The sequence below is a fragment of the Zootoca vivipara genome, chromosome 10 (genome assembly GCF_965207765.1).
Source record: "Zootoca vivipara chromosome 10, rZooViv2.hap1.1, whole genome shotgun sequence".
In the NCBI taxonomy this organism is placed as follows: Eukaryota; Metazoa; Chordata; class Lepidosauria; order Squamata; family Lacertidae; genus Zootoca; species Zootoca vivipara.
The window spans coordinates 50,077,673-50,097,955 of NC_142593.1; the positions used below are offsets into that span (position 1 = coordinate 50,077,673).

Consider the following 20,283-nt stretch of genomic DNA (forward strand, 5'->3'; position numbering starts at 1 on the left):
CGTCTCTGCTCCTCCACATGCAGCTGCTGGGTGACCTTGGGCTAGTCACACTTCTCTGAAGTCTCTCAGCCCCACCCACCTCACAGGGTGTCTGTTGTGGGGGAGTAGGGGAAAGGAGATTGTAAGCCGCTTTGAGACTCCTTCGGGTAGTGATAAAGCGGGATATCAATCCAAACTCTTCTTCTTTTTCTTCTTCAAATCAATTCATCAAAAGTGGTTCATGAAGGGATATTTCTTGCAGTTATACAAAATAACTTTTATATAGGGAGAGTCTTTCATCAGTCCCTGCGCTTTATTTGCTATGTAGCATTGTCAGTTTTATCCTTGAGCTTGTGTGGTTTTGCGCCAGGTTTTGAATTCAACTTTAGTCAGTGACTTCCAGCCACTTCTTAAATGTCTCCTGAAAGACCGAGTGACTAGAATAATTTTTATGTGCAAACCCTCCGGTTCCTGAGGGTCCAGTTCATTTCTGCTGTGAATTTAAATGAGTTAATTTAAGTGGTTGGGTCAGAAGCCACTATCATTGTAGTAGCCCTGTGCCTGGTTCTTAATTAAAGGCAACAGGAGATTAATTTGAAACATTAATTTAAAAGTGCCTATACAAAAGGAAAGAATTATTGCAATAAAGCCTAAAGAACTTTTTTGTCCCTAGATGTAGAAGACAGAACTAGCTCAGGGTCCTGGGGGAACGGAGGACATCCTAGTCCATCCAGGGTAAGTATATCTAATCTTTTTTCTCTTCCTCACCAGACTTCCTGTGTATGTAAATTTAAAATCTAAATGTGAGTTTTACACCTGATCGCTTAGGAAAATGTGCATGCAAATTTGGTTACAGAGCATCCTCTTCCCAGAATTGCTTTTTTAAAAGATTCTTATCTGATCCCATGGTTGAATTTGACAACTGCTCTGTTCCTGCTAAGAGGGAGCAGGGAACTTCATTAAAATTACTTCTTCTTTTTTGCCTTGCTTGTTGCTATCAGCCCTTGTTCCATTGCTGTAAGTTATCTCTGGTCTGTAAGCTGTGTTTTTGGTAGCAGTTGACTTTCCATTTGCCATAGATGGCTTTCCAGATGTTTTTATTTAACAGGCACAAAATACTGTAAGACACACTCTGGGCATCTTGCATTCTAGGAGATTTCCAAGCACAATATTTTGCCCTAGTCTTGATACCATTATTATGATTATATAAGCATAAGTAAAAATATAGATGGATAGAGCCATTATATAATACAATTAGTACAAAATAGTTAAAGTTAATGTATCTACGTTTGTTCTTCTACACCCAGACTGAAAGGGTTCTAGAGGGAATAATAATGGTCTTTGAGCAATTTTATTTGTCTGTGACACAATGGCCATTACAAAACATGGGAATAATGCAAGTAGCTACAATCACAGATTGGTAGCATATCTACACTCCTGCTAGGAGAAACACAAGGGAAGCAGGGATAAAACATACCACTAATAATACCACTAATAATTATCAATACAAACTGAGATTAACAGCAGCATCAAAATACTATTGCAGGTGGTCCTCTTTGTAATCTTCGGCAGACATCATTAGAAGATTGTGGTGATTTTTTTTTTTTGAGCTGCTATCACATAGGTGGCAACCTTGTTTGCAATGATTTTATTGTGGTCTGCCAACAGATCAGAAATAATATGCATCAGGGTCCAACCAGCTCTTGCTCTCAAAAGGTTTCCCCGAAGAAAACCCCCAAGCTTTGAGAGCTCTATACAAGGAACAGTGCAAAAAGCAACGTACCATATCTTCTACCTTCCCGGTACCACAGGCCCATGTCTGCTGGGCATAGGGAATCCTGTTATACTTTCCCCTGGAGGCATTGTTTGGAAATAATTGTCTATCTTGCTTCTTTTTTGTCTCATCCATCTGTAACTCTCAACCCCAAAGCTCCCCCCCCATAAACTATAGCTTATTCAGCTACATGTGTAGCACACCTTTAGAGCCATTTCCCATGATGTCTCTGCGGCAGTAAGAGAAGTGAGAACTGTTCTTCAGCATCTATTGGGATGCTTTGGCTACAGCCAAGAGATCAATCTGGTTTTCATGAGTTTTACAGTAATGTTATTGCTGTTTCGATGTAAGCTACCTTGTCTGTTCTACTTGAAAGATAGGTGCATGCATGTCCGTGGCTCAAAGGTATTTTCTAGCAACTGTTCTAAGACTTCACCATCTTTCCCCCCAAGTTACATGTTTTTTCAGTATGATGTAGCAATGTATTATCCCAAGTTCCTGCCTATCAACCTCCTTCTGATGTGGAAACCTTTATAGGCCAAGAACCATATTCCCTTGAAGGCAGCCCTTCTATGGGCCACATATCAGTTGAGGGTGGAGGAGGGAGGGAAAGTGGGTGTGGCAACAAATGCAGATTTTACCTTTGTACAGTTGGCTAGTTTCAACACAGGACTCATACACACACACACACACACACACACACACACACACACACACCATACCCAGTATCTTCCACTTTTCCAACTCTGTAATTCTATGATCCAGAGATTGAAGAAGGCACTACAGTGGTGCCTCGCTTAACGAATGCCCTGCTTAACGAAATTTCTGCTTAACGAAAGGATTTTTTGAGCGGAGGTTGCCTCGCTAGACGAATTCGTTTTACGAAAAATTCGTCTAGGGAATCGTGGTTTCCCATAGGAATGCATTGAAATTCAATTAATGCGTTCCTATGGGCAAAAATAAATAAATCAATGCATTCCTATGGGATTCGCTAGACGAATTTTTCGTTATAAGAAAAGACCTGTGGAACGAATTAAATTCGTCTAGCGAGACACCACTGTATCAGAGTTCAAGGACACATTCCAGCCAGGCAAAAACCAGTCCGGGTATGAAGCAAGGCCAGTGAGGAGAAAGGGTGTGGGGTTTTGGGAAAGTTCTGAGGTCCAGTTTGAGGCCTGGAGGGGGTTGCATTAAGCCCTTGGGCTTGAGATCCCCCACCTTTGACTTGTGTCATGGTCAAGCCAGCTCTGTAGACTGTGTAGCCTGTATATGGAAGTGTCTCTCATTTATGTCCCAGACACATTTTGGAATGGCTCCCCAACTCTTGCTGCTGTTCCTCAAGGAGGTTAAATATTTTCTTTATTTGCTAACAATATTTATATCCTGCCTTGCAATGAAATATCCAAGGTGACTTAAGATCAATATAAAGTACACACACTATGATAAAAACAGCAAGGAGAATCAATATTAATAGATAGAAATGATGGGGTGGTGGGTGGGGGAACAGTGGAACAGAAACCAGAACTATGTGTCTCTGTCATTGAATCTTCCTAGCAGTAATATAAACACTCCTGTGTTAGAGCTGAAAATTCTGTTTGGAGAGACATGATCCTGTGGGAGCCAAAAGGTCTACTGGGAATAATCCCCTGTAGTCTGACCTTTTGGCCAGTTTGGATTTCTGGACAATTGTGGTATTCAAGGGGGGAAAGTAGTCTTGTTCTGTTAGTTTTTCCCTATTTGTGCTAGTTACTAGATGCAAATTACCCCTTTGTCTGCTTGTTCTATATAACCCGTAACTATTCCTAACTTGGATATAATTGCTCGTATTTTCTTTTACACATAGCTTACATATTTTGTGGGCACGCTCCATCTTTCAAAGGGAAGACCAGTTGTGGTGTTTTGCCAAGGTTAAAGAGATGATACCTGAACCTTCAAGTTAAGGACATTTTAAAGAGCTGGGGATATCCTCTCTCTTTGACACTATGCTCCTAACTGCAGTCTTCAAAGCACTATAGGATCTTCCAGCTTACTATTTTGCAAGCCATTACTCCAGCTGTCAAGTTTGACATTCAAGTGCATTATGTAGATGAGGTGAAGCTGTCTCTCCTGCTTCTCATATTACAATGCTCACACATTCATTCCTATTGGCAGTAAGCAATAGACTCAGGAAATACATCTTAGTAGTATTGAAATTACTAATTCTTATGACAGTTGGAGGAGATTAGAAGAGATGCATTCCCCACCCCTAAAAAAAAGGCCCAACACTCATCTGACTGGTGCAGTTGGTTTATGCCTCCCACTTTAAATCACTGTGTTTTCCAAGATACACAAGGTTTGAACCATGCAAAAGAAGGTTCCTGGGTCTTTAAAATCTAAAGTAGCACCATTGTCTATACTTCAAACTTCTTTCTCTGTGATAATTTCAATGTGGTGCTGTTATGCACATTTTGTCAGGGGACCTCCCTACAGGGATCCTCCCCCCATCGTCCTGACCAGCACTTCGCCCAGCGAGAGCAGCAGCGGGTCAGGGGAAGGAATTGAGGATGGGAGCGGAGTGGAGGAGGCACGGCTCAGTGATATATCAGAGCCCCTGCACCACTCCAGCCAATAAGTAAGAGAGGGAAGCACAGCCACTTCCGTTGCCCGAATTGAGGCGCACGCCCAAACGCAAGGTTAGAGGGCGGCGCTTCGGGGTGCCCAAGCTATTATGCTGGCCCCGGAGCAGAAGGGCGCCATTGCCGGATTCTGCGAGTAACTAGGAGGTCATGTTTTCCACTATGTCTGCACTGTAAATACTATGCACATCAAAACCGTTAAAGACAGAACGGACTTGGGCGTGTTTACTCGGGAGTAGCCGCAACAATCCCCTGACACATTTATATCATGCTTCAGCAAAGAACGTCTTGAGTCGTAAAGACAGCATGAAGATCTCATAAAACAAAGGAATTAAATATATAAAATACAACTCATTCAGACAATAACATGCAAATAATAATGTCTAGTTGAGGAACTGCAAGGAAAGCCAATGCTAATATAAAGGTTTTTAGCAATATTGTGGTATCATCACTTCTGTTGCTATAAAGAACTGCTTGTTGGTTGTCCACCTGGTTCAGCACTATCTGTGCAGCAGCTCTTAAAATCTTCAGGATCTTCATGGGCATCCACTGGGGATAGACCAAGAGGATAGTTTACCCAGATGAACAATACCCTCCAGATTCCCTGCTTTCATTTTTTTTGGGCATAGCTGCCAAGTTTTCCCTTTTCTCGCGAGGAAGCCTATTCAGCATAAGGGAAAATCCCTGAAAAAAAGGGATAACTTTATGTTTTTTTTGGGGGGGGGAGTTTCTAACATTTATACCGTAGGTCATGAGATATGAGGCAGAATATGCAAGCCCAACTCCTCTCATTTGTTTTGTGAGAAACCTTGCTATTCACATCCTGTAAGGTCTCAGAATCTACACATCCAAGATGGCCCTGGCTAATCTGGATTAATTTTATAAACCACTCTACTCAGATTGCAACTACAAAAGTACTCTGCCCAGTTTGTGTTGCCTTTTCACAGTAGCTGATACTGAAATACAACCAGGTTGTATAAAAAGGGGATTAGGAGCATGAGCTGGAATCTCCTCTGTTGATCTATTGGACCGCAAGCTGTCACCAAGGAGGAAGAACAATGATGACACCTGGTATTGTTACTGCTGAAGAGTAGGAACATCCCCCCAATTTTCCATTTAAATCCCCATTTCAACTTAGACTCAGTGAAAGCCGTATTTTCCCTGGAATGCTTGAATTTTAGAATTGTGGTAAAGGCAGTTGAGAAATCATTCCGAAGGGGATCGGAGGAGAATCTGCATTCTTGCACTTGGGCTGCAATCTCCCTCCCCCCCTTTAAAAAACAACAACACATTCTGAAGTAAAACAGAAAATGCAGTTACAGGTAGGTAGCCGTGTTGGTCTGAGTCGAAGCAAAATAAAAAAATTCCTTCAGTAGCACCTTAAAGACCAAGCAAGTTTTTATTTTGGTATGAGCTTTCGTGTGCATGCACACTTCTTCAGATACTTCCGTTTCCAGTGTATCTGAAGAAGTGTGCATGCACAGAAAATGCAAATATTATATTTGCTTTAATTGACAAATGTAGTTATAAACATTTCTTCTTTCAGTAGTGATATTTGCTGTGCAAAATTTAGTATAACAATTTTTTCATTTAGCGATAACCAATTGGTGCAAAAGTAGAATGGACTTTTAAAACTAACCGGATTGCACATGGAATCAGCTCATCAAACCTCTGAAAGAATTATAAAATAACCAGGAGGAACAAGTTAATTTCAGTACAGCCAGTGTTGAAGTCTGAAATGCCTGGAATAGAGTAACTTGAAAGTTTATCTTTCCTTAAATAAAATATGCAACATTAACTTGTAGAAGTTCTCATTCTTTGGTACTGCAACACAACATAATTCAATCCTTGCGACAGATTTGAAAACGATAACAACATTTTTACTGGCTTGTAGCCTAGGAATTAGCACAGGTATGGACACACAATTTTAATGTATTGCTGACAGAATAATTATCTGCAAATGTCATCAGTTTCATTGGAAAAGCAGTCGTGCTTTTCTAGTCGTAATATACGGGGGGAAATGTCTCTAAGAGATTGGAATATGTATGTTACACTTAAACTGTATTTGTTTCCAATTTATTAACAGAACTATGGAGATGGAACTCCTTATGAACATATGACAAACAGGGACCTTGGATCACATGACAATCTATCTCCTCCTTTTGTGAATTCCAGAATACAGAGTAAGAAAAAAAAACTGATTAAAATTTGTATTATGGCTTTGTGTTTATAAGTACGTGTACGTGTGTGTGTGTGTGTGTGTGTGTGTGTGTGTGTAAAAGAGTGTTCTCTTTTTTCCTAGTGTTTGAAATCTGTGTTCCCAGTAAGTTTGTGTTTGACTGTGGTAGTTACCAAATGTTTTCCACAAACCATTCCCAGCAGTGCCAATTAAATGCATTGGTAAGGTACCCTGCAATGTCCACAATGTAGAAACCGTGTATACGTTTTATAAGCAATTTCAGTTGTGTGATGTGCTAGCTTACAAATGACGTACTTTTCAGCAAATTGTTGGAATTGCAAAACAAAACAAAAAAGTGTGCAAGGGTTAGTTGTCTCAATGAAAAAACAATTGGAGGTTAACCTGTCAGCAATCTGAAAACGTTATTTTCGTTGGATAACAGTGTGAAGTTGCCTGCAGGGACTTGTAGTCTCTTGGCTGTAAATTTCTACGTTAAGGCTGACCATGCCTGCAGCATGCTCCTCTTCTGACAGCCTGTGGTATTTGGCAAGTGTGTGCCCTCACAGTTGGATAATGCTCGGCCACTATCATTCTGACTTGCAACGATCTCTTTCTGAATCTACAGCAATAATTTTGGCTGTCAGAAGAAAGTCTTTAATTACTTGCAAGTGCAGATAGCAGCATTCCTTTAATCACATGTGATAAATGAGTTCTGTTAAGATAAATATATGATGTAAAAATATTAGTAATCCTTTTCCCCTGGCCAAGATCACACCGTTCTCCTTCCACTTGTCAATGAACTAACTGAGATGCCTTAGTTTCAAACAACTGAACTTGAGCCAAGGAAAGCACCAAGTTGTAGCTGCGATGTATCATTCTGGGACCAATATATGCCCCTGAAATATTCCTTGCCTTTCATTATTAGGAAATATTTGTGAGTTGTTTAACATGTGAGACAGCGTTGAAGCTTGCAGTAATGTATATGTTAGTCACACACATGCAATGTAGTTACAGCAGTTCCAAGGGGTTGTCGTGAGCCAACAAAAGCAAGGAAATTCTGACCCTCCCTTCTTAACTCACACTATTAGGTTTGACTGCAGGCAGTGTAAATACAATCTTTACATTGTATCCATGGTCTTCTGTGAAACCCACTGTGCTGAGTGATGCTTTAAGGTTTGACCTTTTCACTTTGAGGGTTCTTCTTCTTCTTCTTCTTCTTCTTCTTCTTCTTCTTCTTCTTCTTCTTCTTCTTCTTCTTCTTCTTCTGCAACTGAAAAGTTTGTTTCTCTTTGTTCTGGCTTCCCTCAGCAAAGAACACTTTAGCCTGTAAATCGTGTTGTGTTTTGATTTTTCCCTTTTTCTCTGGGAAAAAGGCTTCTACAAGCACATTTTAAAGCCTAAAAGCGAACATATTCTGATGAGAATTGTTGGAAAGACAGCACACTCATTTATTGAAGAGCTGTTAGGAGCTTGATTTTTTCAAACCTAAACAAATAATTGCCCTTTTGTATTTGATGCAAAGGGTCCTTTGTTGTTGCTCATCAGCACTATCGGGATTTCTTGGCTTCAAATGGCCAGTGTGTCTTCTGTATCTGCACGTTCCAGACATTTCTATGCGTCCTGGCGCATTTTTAGACCCAAGGATACTGGTCTTCTGTGTGCTTGAGTATGCATATGAGGCGAGCTAACAGCTTCTGACAAGTGTGGTATCATGTAATAAGGCATGCCTACCGTTCGAACCAATGACCTTGCTCATGTGTTATGTTACCTTAATTTTGTAATTAGAATGATTCCCTTTTCATTTGTGTCTGTTCAGGCTAAACAGTTCCACCCCTTTTGTTGAATTTTGCCATTTACCCTGAACCCAAACTGCAGAAGGTGTGCAGAGGGGGGAAAGGATACAGAGAGATCTCACAAGAGAAATGTCTGTTCCTCTTGTGCCATTGAAATTAAAACATACATTCATTTGCATGTGAGAAATGTTAAGAACAGGTGGCTCTGCTGTAGGGGTAGCCAAACTGGGGCACTCCAGATGTGGCTAGACTTTGACTCCCATTATCCTCAGCCAGCATGGTCAGTGGTCAGGGATTATGGGAGCTGTAGTTGGCTACCCCTGCTTTAATGCCCGCTCACCAGAGTGGAGTAGATTCTGGCCCTGTTTTGCAGAGCATAGCAAATCCATAACAGAAATCATGCTCAGAAAATCTTCTCTTGAAAGAAACCTCTTCCTGAGCTGGCCTTTCCATATAATGAAAGGAGGGCTGAAAAGTATAAATGTGGGAGGCAAGGCTATCTACTTATTGCTCTGTAGCAGCGAACACTGCTCTATCTGTGCACCTGGCGTTAATGAAAGTGCCGTTCTGTCAGATAAGCAGTCCTGTCTGAAACATGGTATTTTGGTGTTTATGGAACGCTACATTTTCCAGCTCGAGCAGATTTGGAACTGAGGGTAGCTGTGTTGCAGCCTAGACAGTTTACCTGAATGTAACGAAACTGTCTACGAGATGGCGTCAGAGAATGGGAAGTGCAAAACTAGCTGATAGAAAGATGACTTTCAGAGACAGGCCAGAAAAAATTGTTTGATCTTGAAATTGTTTTTCTTTTCTTTTCTTTTCTACTCCTCAGGCATTACAATTTTAAAGGTGGTTGTGTCTTACGCATATTGGGCATGTTTTATTTTATTATTTTAAAAGGGGAAGAGCAGGAGGATTAAAATGATGGATAATAATAATAATAATAATAATAATAATAATAATAATAATAATTTATTATTTATACCCCGCCCATCTGGCTGAGTTTCCCCAGCCACTCTGGGCAGCTCCTAGTCATGTGTTAAAAACAATACAGCATTAAATATTTAAAACTTCCCTGAACAAGGCTGCCTTCAGATGTCTTCTAAAAGTCTGGTAGTTGTTGTTCTCTTTGACATCTGGTGGGAGGGCATTCCACAGGGCGGATGCCGCTACCAAGAAGGCCCTCTGCCTGGTTCCCTGTAACCTCACTTCTCACAATGAGGGAACTACCAGAAGGCCCTCGGCGCTGGATCTCAGTGTCCGGGCTGAACGATGGGAGTGGAGACACTCCTTCAGGTATACAGGACTGAGGCTGTTTAGGGCTTTAAAGCTCAGCACCAACACTTTGAATTGTGCTCGGAAACGTACTGGGAGCCAATGTAGATCTCTCAGGACTGGTGTTATGTGGTCCCGGCAGCTGCTCCCAGTCGCCAGTCTAGCTGCTGCATTCTGAATTAATTGCAGTATCCGGATTCACACAAATCTGTTGAAGTGACACCTTAAAAGCAGAAGTGACTTGTTGGGTAGGTTGGAGCTACCTTCCTGGGCAAGTGATTTGCTGTGGCTTAGCAGGAGAGAGGCGGGGAGTTGGCATGGTGCAAACACACCATCAAGAGTACCAGATGATACTCCAGCAATTGGGCTTATAAACCCCCTTCCATTAGCTACATTCTTTCTCACTTTGTACTCCTAGCTTTGAGGAAGATATCATGGCTTTTAAAACCAGTTTCCCACCATGCCAGAACTGGGATACTGTGGTTCAAGTATATGTGTGCATAGCAAGCAAGACATGGTGTCTGTGGTCCCCTCTTTGCTTTGCAAATGTGTGTGGGGCAGCCCCTGGTTTAATGTGACATAGTACCAAGCCCATGCCTTCCAGCACAATCCTATGTTCATCGCCTCAAAATCAAGTCCTATTGAGTTCAGTCACACTTACTCTCAGGTCAGTGGGGAGAAGATTGCAGCCATTCTGTTGAACTTGTAGAGTAATGCTTGCATAGCCACCTTACACAAATTGGCTGTTGCCTGAATTTTATGTGAACTGGAGGGCTGGATTGGGGGGAAATTGGACATAATTTTGCATAGTCATTACTGGAAATGTGCAGAGGAACCATGAATATTTGTTGAAATAGTGTGGCAACTGTGGACCTACATTGCAAGCATTTGCTTTTAGATATTGTAAGAGAGAGGGCTTGCAGAGAGCAGCCCACTCTGCTTACTTCCATCAGATGGGAGAGCAGCAGCAAGTCTGGGAGTTCAAATCAGGAACAGGAAGGGTTAAGACGGGTCCAGGGCTCTGCAGAGTCCTGGTGGCTCAGCTCCAGGTTGGTAGCAGGGAAGCAGGGGAGGAGCTAGCTTCAGCAGGGGCTGGAAAGGAGGGAGGAGAGGGAACGGCACCTCAGGAGCCTGGTTTGGGACCACGGAGGACCCATAGAGCAAGGAGGAGGGGCGTTTGGAGTCTTAAAAGGGGGGTCAGAGCCCACGAGACGCCATTGTGGGCTTCTGCCCCATGCAGAGCAGACATGATTTGAGACATCTCACCACTGTATATAGCATGCACAATAAAACTATGAAAATCCAGAGGATGTGTGGAGTGCTTACTCGGGAGTAGCCAACACCCCATCTGTGACAGCAAGCCCACAATCTTTTGATGGCTACCCCGAGGGAAGAGGGCTGCAAATGTAGCAGCCGGCATGAAGTTGGCAGCATCTAAAGCAGAAGAGAGAGATGCCAAGGGAGGATTGGCATGCGTGAGGGGTGTAGCGGAGAGCAAGCTGCAGCCAGCACCCTGCAACTATGGAACGGCTCAAGCACCAGGTAGGCACCCGGGCACAGGGGAAGCCAGGCTTAGTGAACCGAGCAGCTCTGAACACAGCCAAGCCGGAGGAGTGGAGGCTGGACAAGCAGAGAGGACACTCGGGACGGGCCAGCACTTTGTAGGGCGACCCTCAGCACAAGCTGGCTCTAAGGCTGAGAGGCATGGTGGCGTGGAAGTGCAGGAGGCTGAGAGGCGAGTCCGGGCAGAGGGGACAGACGGAGGGGAAAGGCAGCGGCCACAAGTTCCCATACAGTCCCTGGAAGGCAGCTACAGCCCAGCACAGACCCCTCCAGCCAGATGTGATGCAGAGGGACAAAGCCCGCGCGCGGGTACTTTCAAACGCTGACGCGGGAAAACAGAGGGAAGAGAAAGGCGGGAGATGCCTTTACAATGCACCCAGCCACTGGGTGGAACACTGCCCCCAGAGGAAGGAATGGCGAGAGCAGGCAGGCACAGACACAAGCCTGGATGCCAGATCAGGAGGGGAGGGGCCAGGCAGAGCACCAACAACTGAGCCCTCCTGTAACACCCCACAGCACGACAAAGAGATGGAAGTAAGTCTGCAGCTGCCAAGAGGCCAGACCCAGGAGACAGTCGGGCTTCTCTGCAGGGGCAGCAGCAATGATTTCCTATCGGTGGACTTTGCTAGGCAGAATCAGATTCCCCTTTTCCCAAGGAAGCTTCCCATGAGCGTCTCGGCCATAGACGGCAGGGAATTGCAGGAGGGTGAGGTCACGCAACAGACCCCCTCTCGGAAGATGACAGTGAACAAGCACGCAGAAGTGCTAGCTTTGGACTTAATGGACAATGACCCTGTGGGCAGCCAGCGCCGGGGAGATCTCACCTTTGGAGATGCAGACGGCAAGGAGCACTGCAGGAAAGAAGGAGAATCCTCAGGATCGCACCACATCAGCTCCCCAGGCGGATGGAACGACGCCGAGGCGGGGATGCAGGAAGAGAAACTGAGCCAACTCACCAAAGAGGACACTTTTACCCAGAACATACGGAGGGACTTGAGGGAGGGAGAAGGGGCAGGGGAAGGGCTTGCAGAGAAAGAGGGGTTACTCTTTAGCAATGATGCCCGGTATATGCCCCAGGACTCCCTCAGAGGGAAGATTCTCAGGCAATATCATGACAACCCCACGGAGGGGCATGCAGTACATGTCTTCACGAGGCTCACACCCAGTAAGGCCAGTCTTGGGCGAAACCCCAGAGCCTTCCCAGAGCAGGGGGAGGGGGAGATTGGGGGACCACCTATTGAGGCATGGAGTGAGAGGAGGGAGACAGTACACCAACAACTGGATGGAGACGTGGCAAGGAGCAATGAGGCTTACAAGGAGGGGGCAGACCATCACGGGGGACTGGAGAAGGTCTTCCACGGAGGGGACAGGGTCTGGCTGTGGTCAGAAGGCCTTCCCATGGGGGGAAGGGGGAAGAAGCTGGCACCCAGAAGGCTGGGGCCCTTCAAGGTTCTGACACAGATCAACCCTGTCACCTTCAGGGGGGAAGTACCTACAGCGAGAAAGGTCCATCCCGTGGGTCACAGGTCTTTGCTCTCACACTTTAGGGAAAGCCCAAGGTTCAGAGGACGTGACACACATCCAACACAAGACGCTGACAGGAGGGAGGGGGAGGAAATCACACAAAAGACACTAGACAGAAGGGTGGAGGGAGAAGGCAGCCAAGAGGTTCCAGAAAGAAAGGAAGAGGAGGAGGTCTACAGTGCCACAGCGAGCCCGGGCTCCCGGTGGGGGGAGGGGGGGTTAAAATGTCTGATGGCCAGGCAGGGCACTCCTGCTTCCCAAAACGCGGAGGCCACCACGCACACCATGCAAGGGGAGGACCGCACACTGGAACTGCACGCTCCTTTCTCCCACAGACCCAAACCACCACACGTCAGTAGCACAGGGAACACAGAGGGGGAGGGCGATCCCAGGTGGGGAGCAGGGGAGACGCAGACCCAAGGAGCCCTCCGGGAATCGGAAGCAATTTTCCAGAGGGAGGAGGAGGATGACAACGGAAGGAACTACACGGACCAGCCACCCAGCACCGACTGGGAACAGGATTTTACACACACTACAGAGGAGGAAGACCTGTCAGGCTTCCAGCCCTCTTTACAGACATCAGACCAGGCAAACCAGGCCTCAGAAAGGGGGGGGGAGCCTGGAGGGGGGGTGGATGTAAGAGAGAGGGCTTGCAGAGAGCAGCCCACTCTGCTTACTTCCATCAGATGGGAGAGCAGCAGCAAGTCTGGGAGTTCAAATCAGGAACAGGAAGGGTTAAGACGGGTCCAGGGCTCTGCAGAGTCCTGGTGGCTCAGCTCCAGGTTGGTAGCAGGGAAGCAGGGGAGGAGCTAGCTTCAGCAGGGGCTGGAAAGGAGGGAGGAGAGGGAACGGCACCTCAGGAGCCTGGTTTGGGACCACGGAGGACCCATAGAGCAAGGAGGAGGGGCGTTTGGAGTCTTAAAAGGGGGGTCAGAGCCCACGAGACGCCATTGTGGGCTTCTGCCCCATGCAGAGCAGACATGATTTGAGACATCTCACCACTGTATATAGCATGCACAATAAAACTATGAAAATCCAGAGGATGTGTGGAGTGCTTACTCGGGAGTAGCCAACACCCCATCTGTGACAGATATTAATTCCAGCTTTAAATGCTTTCAAAGTAGTCGGAAACCATGCAAGAAGTATTTAAATTAGCCTTCACTTCAAGCCGTGCAATAATTAGCTGTGGGGAATTAGCAAAGCTAAATTTATTTATGGCCAAAAAAAGATTGACTTCCCAAATTCTTTGTGTAGAAGCATAGCTCTTGGGCTCGCCAGCCAATCAAGTAAATTCTCTTTTACAGAATAAATCAGTAGTGCACTTTTGGGGCAGTGGGAATCTGTCCACATATTTCAGTACTATATGGGAATCAGCATATATTGCTATGGATGCATGCCATTCCAGATTTGCTGCTCAATTTTCAGGTGCCTTCTTTGCGAGCTCCTCTTATCCTGCCTGGGTTACCTTGCTAGTACATTAAATCATTTACCAATATACAGTACCTTGTTTCTTTACCCCCTGTAGCTTAATGGAACATTTCACTGCTAGGATGAGATTGAGGTTTCGGGCGATCTTGAAGAAAGCTTCTGGCTTTCTACGTTGACCTTTTGAATCTCATCTGGGTTAGTGGTTGATATTTTGATTTGGTTACTGTGGTCATATTGTGACAGCTGCTGGTTCATTATAATTCAGTTTCGCTGCTCAGTCTGCCTAGCAGGAATATTTAGGTTTGGGTTACTTCAAAGAGTTTCTAACCATCCTGAGTTTAACCTAGCACCATGTAAAGGTGAAACATTGAAAATGCTTTCTTCTTTGCAGCACTGCCTTTAAGGGGCTGAGCTGGTTAGTATCTTTTGATTGACAAACACATTGGAGCCAGAAAGGGAGGGAGCGAGAGTGGAGAAGAAAGCTCAAATAAGAAATAAGACACTCTCTGCAATGTATGTCATACAAAACTGGAATCTTATTTGAGGACTACAAGTTTAGTTGAACAACACTTGATATTAAAATACATAGAAATGAAATAAAGAATTATGGGGATGTTTGCCAGCTCAGCTGGTAGGGCATGAGACTCTCATTCTCGGGGTCGTAAGTTCAAGCCCCATGTTGGGCGGAACATCCCTGCATTGGACTTTATGACCCTCACAGTCCCTTCCAACTCTACTATTCTATGAGATAAGATAATTGACCCATTGTGTCAACTATCCTGTGTTCCTGTAAATCACCAGGATTGCTTAGATGTTAGCCCTCCCCACTCTGAGCTTTACCCTTTGATGAAATTTGAAGTAGGCCTGAAGGTTTGTATCCTTTCCCCTCACTCCTTGCAGGCCCAGGTTAAGGGTGTGTGGAGCCTAAGACTGATAGTAGTATATCCTGTGGATTTTCCTCCCCACATCCCCAGTAGCAGATGGGTCTATGGCAGGCATCCCCAAACTTCGGCCCTCCAGACGTTTTGGACTACAATTCCCATCTTCCCCAACCATTGGTCCTGTTAGCTAGGGATCATGGGAGTTGTAGGCCAAAACATCTGGAGGGCCACAGTTTGGGGGTGCCTGGTCTATGGTCTGATCCAATAGGACTCTTCTTAATGTTCTTAGTTCCATTTGAAGAAAGATTACTAGAAATAGAGGGGGCTTTTTTTTGCAGTAGCACACACACATTCCCAAATAACCCACCCCACCCCAGATAGCCTCACCAGGTCTGCTCTGAAAAATGACTGACCCAATTTCTCTCTTCCACACACAAACAACTGACTGAATTTATAGCATTCCAACCCTGACCAAAATAGGAGGCTGCATTTCAGGGTAAGGTGGTTCTACTCTTTTTTTCTGCACCTTAAAAAACAAAACAAAAATCCTTACTTATTTTTTCCAGTGGGTTAACTCTTTATCCCTTTCTTTCAAGCTAGGGCAGTTGTAAGTCAGAGGCTATTTGTGTATCAAGTCACTGAGCATGTTTTTTTAAATAAAAAGGACATTGTACAATATTACTGTTACTATCCTTCATCCATTTCCCTGTGTTGCATATCAGATATATATGTTCACGCACACACACAAACACACTGACACACAAACACACAGGGAAACTTGTTTTCTGAAATGCTTCATTCTGTTCACCTGGGGAAATGAAAATTAGCAGCTTTATAAAGGCAACAGTGTGTAGGCACTGAGAATTAATGCCTGCGTAACAAAGGACTAATGTTATTTAGTGCCACATAGTTTTCAGGGAAGTTTACATTCCAGTATGTTTTGTTTTAGAACAAGCCTGAACATTTTTAATTAGTTATTTTTAGCTTCAGCCACATTCCTTAAAAGAAAAGTGCAGAGTAATGTGTGTGAAACATCTTTCATCTGCCTTCAGACGAACTTGATCCCCGTGGGTGGAAGGGAACTCCTATGAACTCCCAAATCCTCACTTTGGGGCTATGTTTGAACAAGTTTTGATTTTCAGGTAGTTAATTTATAGCTGTCTTCCATGAAAATTCTTAGGGATAGGAAAAGGAAAGGAGAGGAGAAAAGGCTGAGAAATGGTGCAAGAACAAAAATAGGCTTTGAAAACAGGTAAAAATTTAACAAATATGAGTGACTATTTTCTTATACTTATTACCTTAAACTGAAAAAGTGAATATGTAAAATAATAGGTTTGGGTGACACACTTTTGGACCGACCTTAGGTAGAACTGGGATCCACCCACCCAACCCCATAAATAAATAAATTTGGTTTAGGATGGTTGAGCAAGGGTTGCTAATTCAAACCAAGGTACTGTAAGCAAAACTGTAAACACCAATCTTTTGTTTCCTGATCCTGTTGAACTAAACGGTAGGGTGCTGATCACAAAACTGTTCTGGATTTTTTCAGCTCTAAGCAGAGACTCCTTTGGTGCACAGAACAGACGCTTTATTTTCATGTGCTTCTTCATGTTTATTTTTCTGCATTCCAAATTCACATAAAATCCAACCAGACAAAGAAATAGCTTTCCGAATAGCATTTATATGGCATTTTAATGGTTAATGAGCTCCCAGCCCTTATCAAGATGAACTTAGTTTAGCTTTCAAATAAGAATTTACTGCTGTTCTCTCAGCTGAGCTGATATTAGTAGCTGAGGGAATTTGAGCTCACACCTGTTCTTGCATTAAAAGGCGTCTATAAGTGACTTCTTTAAAATATTCATAGAGGAGGGAAAATCCAATTTCTAGAAAATCTTAGCCAACCAGGAAATCATTCACAGGCTTGCCTTTTGAGTGGGGGGGGGGAACCTACACGTTTGGTTTATGAATTGGTTTCCAGTATTAATACTTTCCAGAGGTATTTTTGGTCGCATAATTAGTTGCCACATTATTTAAAGGAATATACTTATTTCAGGAGGAGATGATGGCTTTTGGTATGCCATGGTACACAATTGCATTATAGCTGGAAATGGCTTCACGTGCAGGAAATATGTGAAACAAAACAAATTTGCTGGTTTACTGAGTGCATTCACACAGACACAGACACAGACAGACACAGACACAGACACAACACACACACACACACACACACACACACAACGATGCTGTTCCCTACTTTAAGTCACAGGAAGTGTAGACTTAGCTAGATAATCAATAATCAACTGATTCTGTGTTCAAGGAACAAAACTCTTTACGAATCAGATGTGTTTATTTTAGTATGAAATGCTACAGTATATACCCTATATGAAGAATCAATAACCATATCGGGGGCGGGGGTGTTTTAGGGAAAGCAATATAACTGTAGGTTTACCTACAGTTTGTAAACGGCTCTGGAGGTCAGCTTCAATACTCCATTTCCAGATCTACAACCAGGAACAACACCTTGCTGCTCTGATCCAACCAAGGCATCAATAGGAGTATAGCATCTAGATCAAGGGAAGTAATAGTACCACCTGGAATTCTGTGTCCAGTTCTGGGCACCACAGTTCAAGAAGGATACTGACAAGCTGGAACGTGTCCAGAAGAGGGCAACCAAAATGGTCAAAGGCCTAGAAACGATGCCTTATGAGGAATGGCTTAGGGAGCTGGGTATGTTTAGCCTGGAGAAGAGAAGGTTAAGGGGTGATATGATAGCCATGTTCAAGTATATAAAAGGATGTCATATAGAGGAAGGAGAAAGGTTGTTTTCTGCTGCTCCAGAGAAGTGGACACGGAGCAATGGATTCAAACTACAAGAAAGAAGATTCCACCTAAACATTAGGAAGAAGTTCCTGACAGTAAGAGCTGTTCGGCAGTGGAATTTGCTACCAAGGAGTGTGGTGGAGTCTCCTTTGGAGGTCTTTAAGCAGAGGCTTGACAGCCATCTGTCAGGAATGCTTTGATGGTGTTTCCTGCTTGGCAGGGGGTTGGACTGGATGGCCCTTGTGGTCTCTTCCAACTCTATGATTCTAAGGCCAGTGAAGGCTAGTCTGCTAGGGGAAATGAAGTGCTGCCCCACCAACCTCAGCATGCTATTAGCCACCAACTTACCTGGGGGTGGCACTGCCTATCAACTCCCACTTTCTTAGTCTGTTGAAGAACAGAGCAGGGAAAAGGAGGAGGAGGAGGAGGAGGAGGAGGAGGAGGAGGAGGAGGAGGAGGAGGAGGATTAGTTGGCTCAGCCTGCCATTGGTTCTGGCTTTGCTGGTTGCTGAGTTCCTGACCTTTTGCCCTACCAATTCCCGACGGGCACCAGCCCCCAATGGCCAAGAATTAGGCTTCTGCATACATAGCACTAGCTGGATGAGTAACAACAGCAGTTGGGTGTTGTTCCTCTTTCATCCATTTAGAAAAAACCACTGCTAGCACCAGCCAAGTTCTGGAGAGGAAGCATGTTTATGTGAGTGCTGGTGGCTGCTGCATTTCTAACTGTTGTGTTTTTTCTGGAAGCAATTAACACAGAAATGAGTGTTAAACTTGTGCTAGATTTCTAGAAGTACCTTTTACATTGTATGAAATAGCTCATACACAGAAATTAGCAGGTAAGGAAACATTGAGAAAATGGTATAAAGTGCTATCTGAATATAGCATTAGGCTACCATCACAAGAGAGTCCCATGGACTGCAAGAAGATCAAACCTATCCATTCTTAAGGAAATCAGTCCTGAATGGTCACTGGAAGCTGAGGCTCCAATACTCTGGCCACCTCATGAGAAGAGAAGACTCCCTGGAAAAGACCCTGATGTTGGGAAAGATTGAGGCCACTAGGAGAAGGGGACGACAGAGGACAAGATGGTTGGACAGTGTTCTTGAAGCTACGAACATGAGTTTGACCAAACTGCGGGGGGCAGTGGAAGACAGGGGTGCCTGGCATGCTCTGGGTCCATGGGGTCACGAAGAATCGGGCACGACTAAATGAGTAAACAAACAACAACAACCACAAAGCAGTATGCATGTATTTATACCTCACATTTTTCACTGATAGGACTCAAGGCGTCTTACAGATAGAAACAAGAATTGCTAAGAACATATGAAAAACAGTAGTTAAAAAAATAAACATTAGTAGAAATAAAACTATATACATAAATATCTTATTCAATTTTCATGACTTTTTCCTCACCGTTAAGTTCCATATTATATTATATTTGAACTTTCATACTATGGTAAAGCTACTTCCAGAAATATGGTGCAAGTTTCCATGTTATTTGTTTCCAGAATTCTGTTTGCAAATAATAAGTGATAAACTTGTGCTGTATTCTACTATAGTCCCATTACAGTTCAGAAAGTGGCTTTTACATAGCGCGAAAGCTCAAATATAAAGTGGAGATTAACAGATAGGGAATGCCATGAAAATTGAATAAGCTGCCATGTAAATGCTGCATTAAGCATTTGATCAAATCTTTCCTATTGAAATCAATGAACTGAATTGCTCCCAATGCCTTCCATTTCATACCTGCAAAATTCCTGCATGGACTCTACTAATCTTTGGAAATTTTGAAGGCATTCACATCCCCCCCCCACTACAACAGATCTCTCTCTCATTTTGATTAGATGCATCCTCTAATTTAAGCAACTTCTATGAAAAACTGATATGTCTCTTGGTAATTGGGTGATTTCATTCCAATATTGGCCTGATTTTAGTGTGAAGCTAGTAGGTTTCTTGGTTGACCACTGTGTAAAGGGATTAAAGGCACTTGATGAACAGCTCATAAAGAACTGTGATACCTGCTGATCTGTTCCTTAGGTTAATGTAGTGAATAGTGATAACATATGCTGTGTGCTCTGCATAAGACCCCGAATTACTTGTATGCATTACAACCAATTTTATTTGGAGAATAAGGAAAAGTCACATATTGAAAGGAAGTACTCAGAAGCTAGATAGCGCACATCAAATAGTGCTGTGCTGAAATATGTTCCCCAATTTCTAAAGTTTTCTTCCAACTTTGAAAGACGTTTCCATTTTTCTGCTTCATTCCCCACCTTTTTTTCCTTACAAGCAGTGCAGAGGTGGTCCTGCCTTGTCACCTCCTTCACTCTCAGTCTTGCCCTTGTAGAACATGGCAGGGTAGAGCAGGCACCCCCAAACTGCGGCCCTCCAGATTTTTTGACCCACAACTCCCATGATCCCTAGCTAACAGGACCAGTGGTCGGGGGAA

The 20,283-nt window shown here is 43.9% G+C and overlaps 1 protein-coding gene and 1 long non-coding RNA gene across 33 annotated transcripts in view; both read left to right on the plus strand.

Moving 5' to 3' along the window:
* LOC148684471 (uncharacterized) overlaps positions 1–20,283 on the plus strand; it is a 662,448-nt gene that overhangs the window by 389,277 nt on the left and 252,888 nt on the right. The gene's annotated exons all lie outside the window — the stretch shown is intronic.
* TCF4 (transcription factor 4) overlaps positions 1–20,283 on the plus strand; it is a 365,743-nt gene that overhangs the window by 108,473 nt on the left and 236,987 nt on the right. For all 32 annotated transcript variants that reach the window (XR_015946088.1, XR_015946085.1, XR_015946086.1 and 29 more), the window contains 2 exons: positions 653–714; positions 6,455–6,551. Coding sequence is in view for 23 of the 32 variants with exons in the window: in XM_035100880.3 (XP_034956771.1) it covers positions 653–714; positions 6,455–6,551 (159 nt within the window). In the remaining 9 variants the exon portion in view is untranslated. The remainder of the gene's footprint in view (positions 1–652; positions 715–6,454; positions 6,552–20,283) is intronic.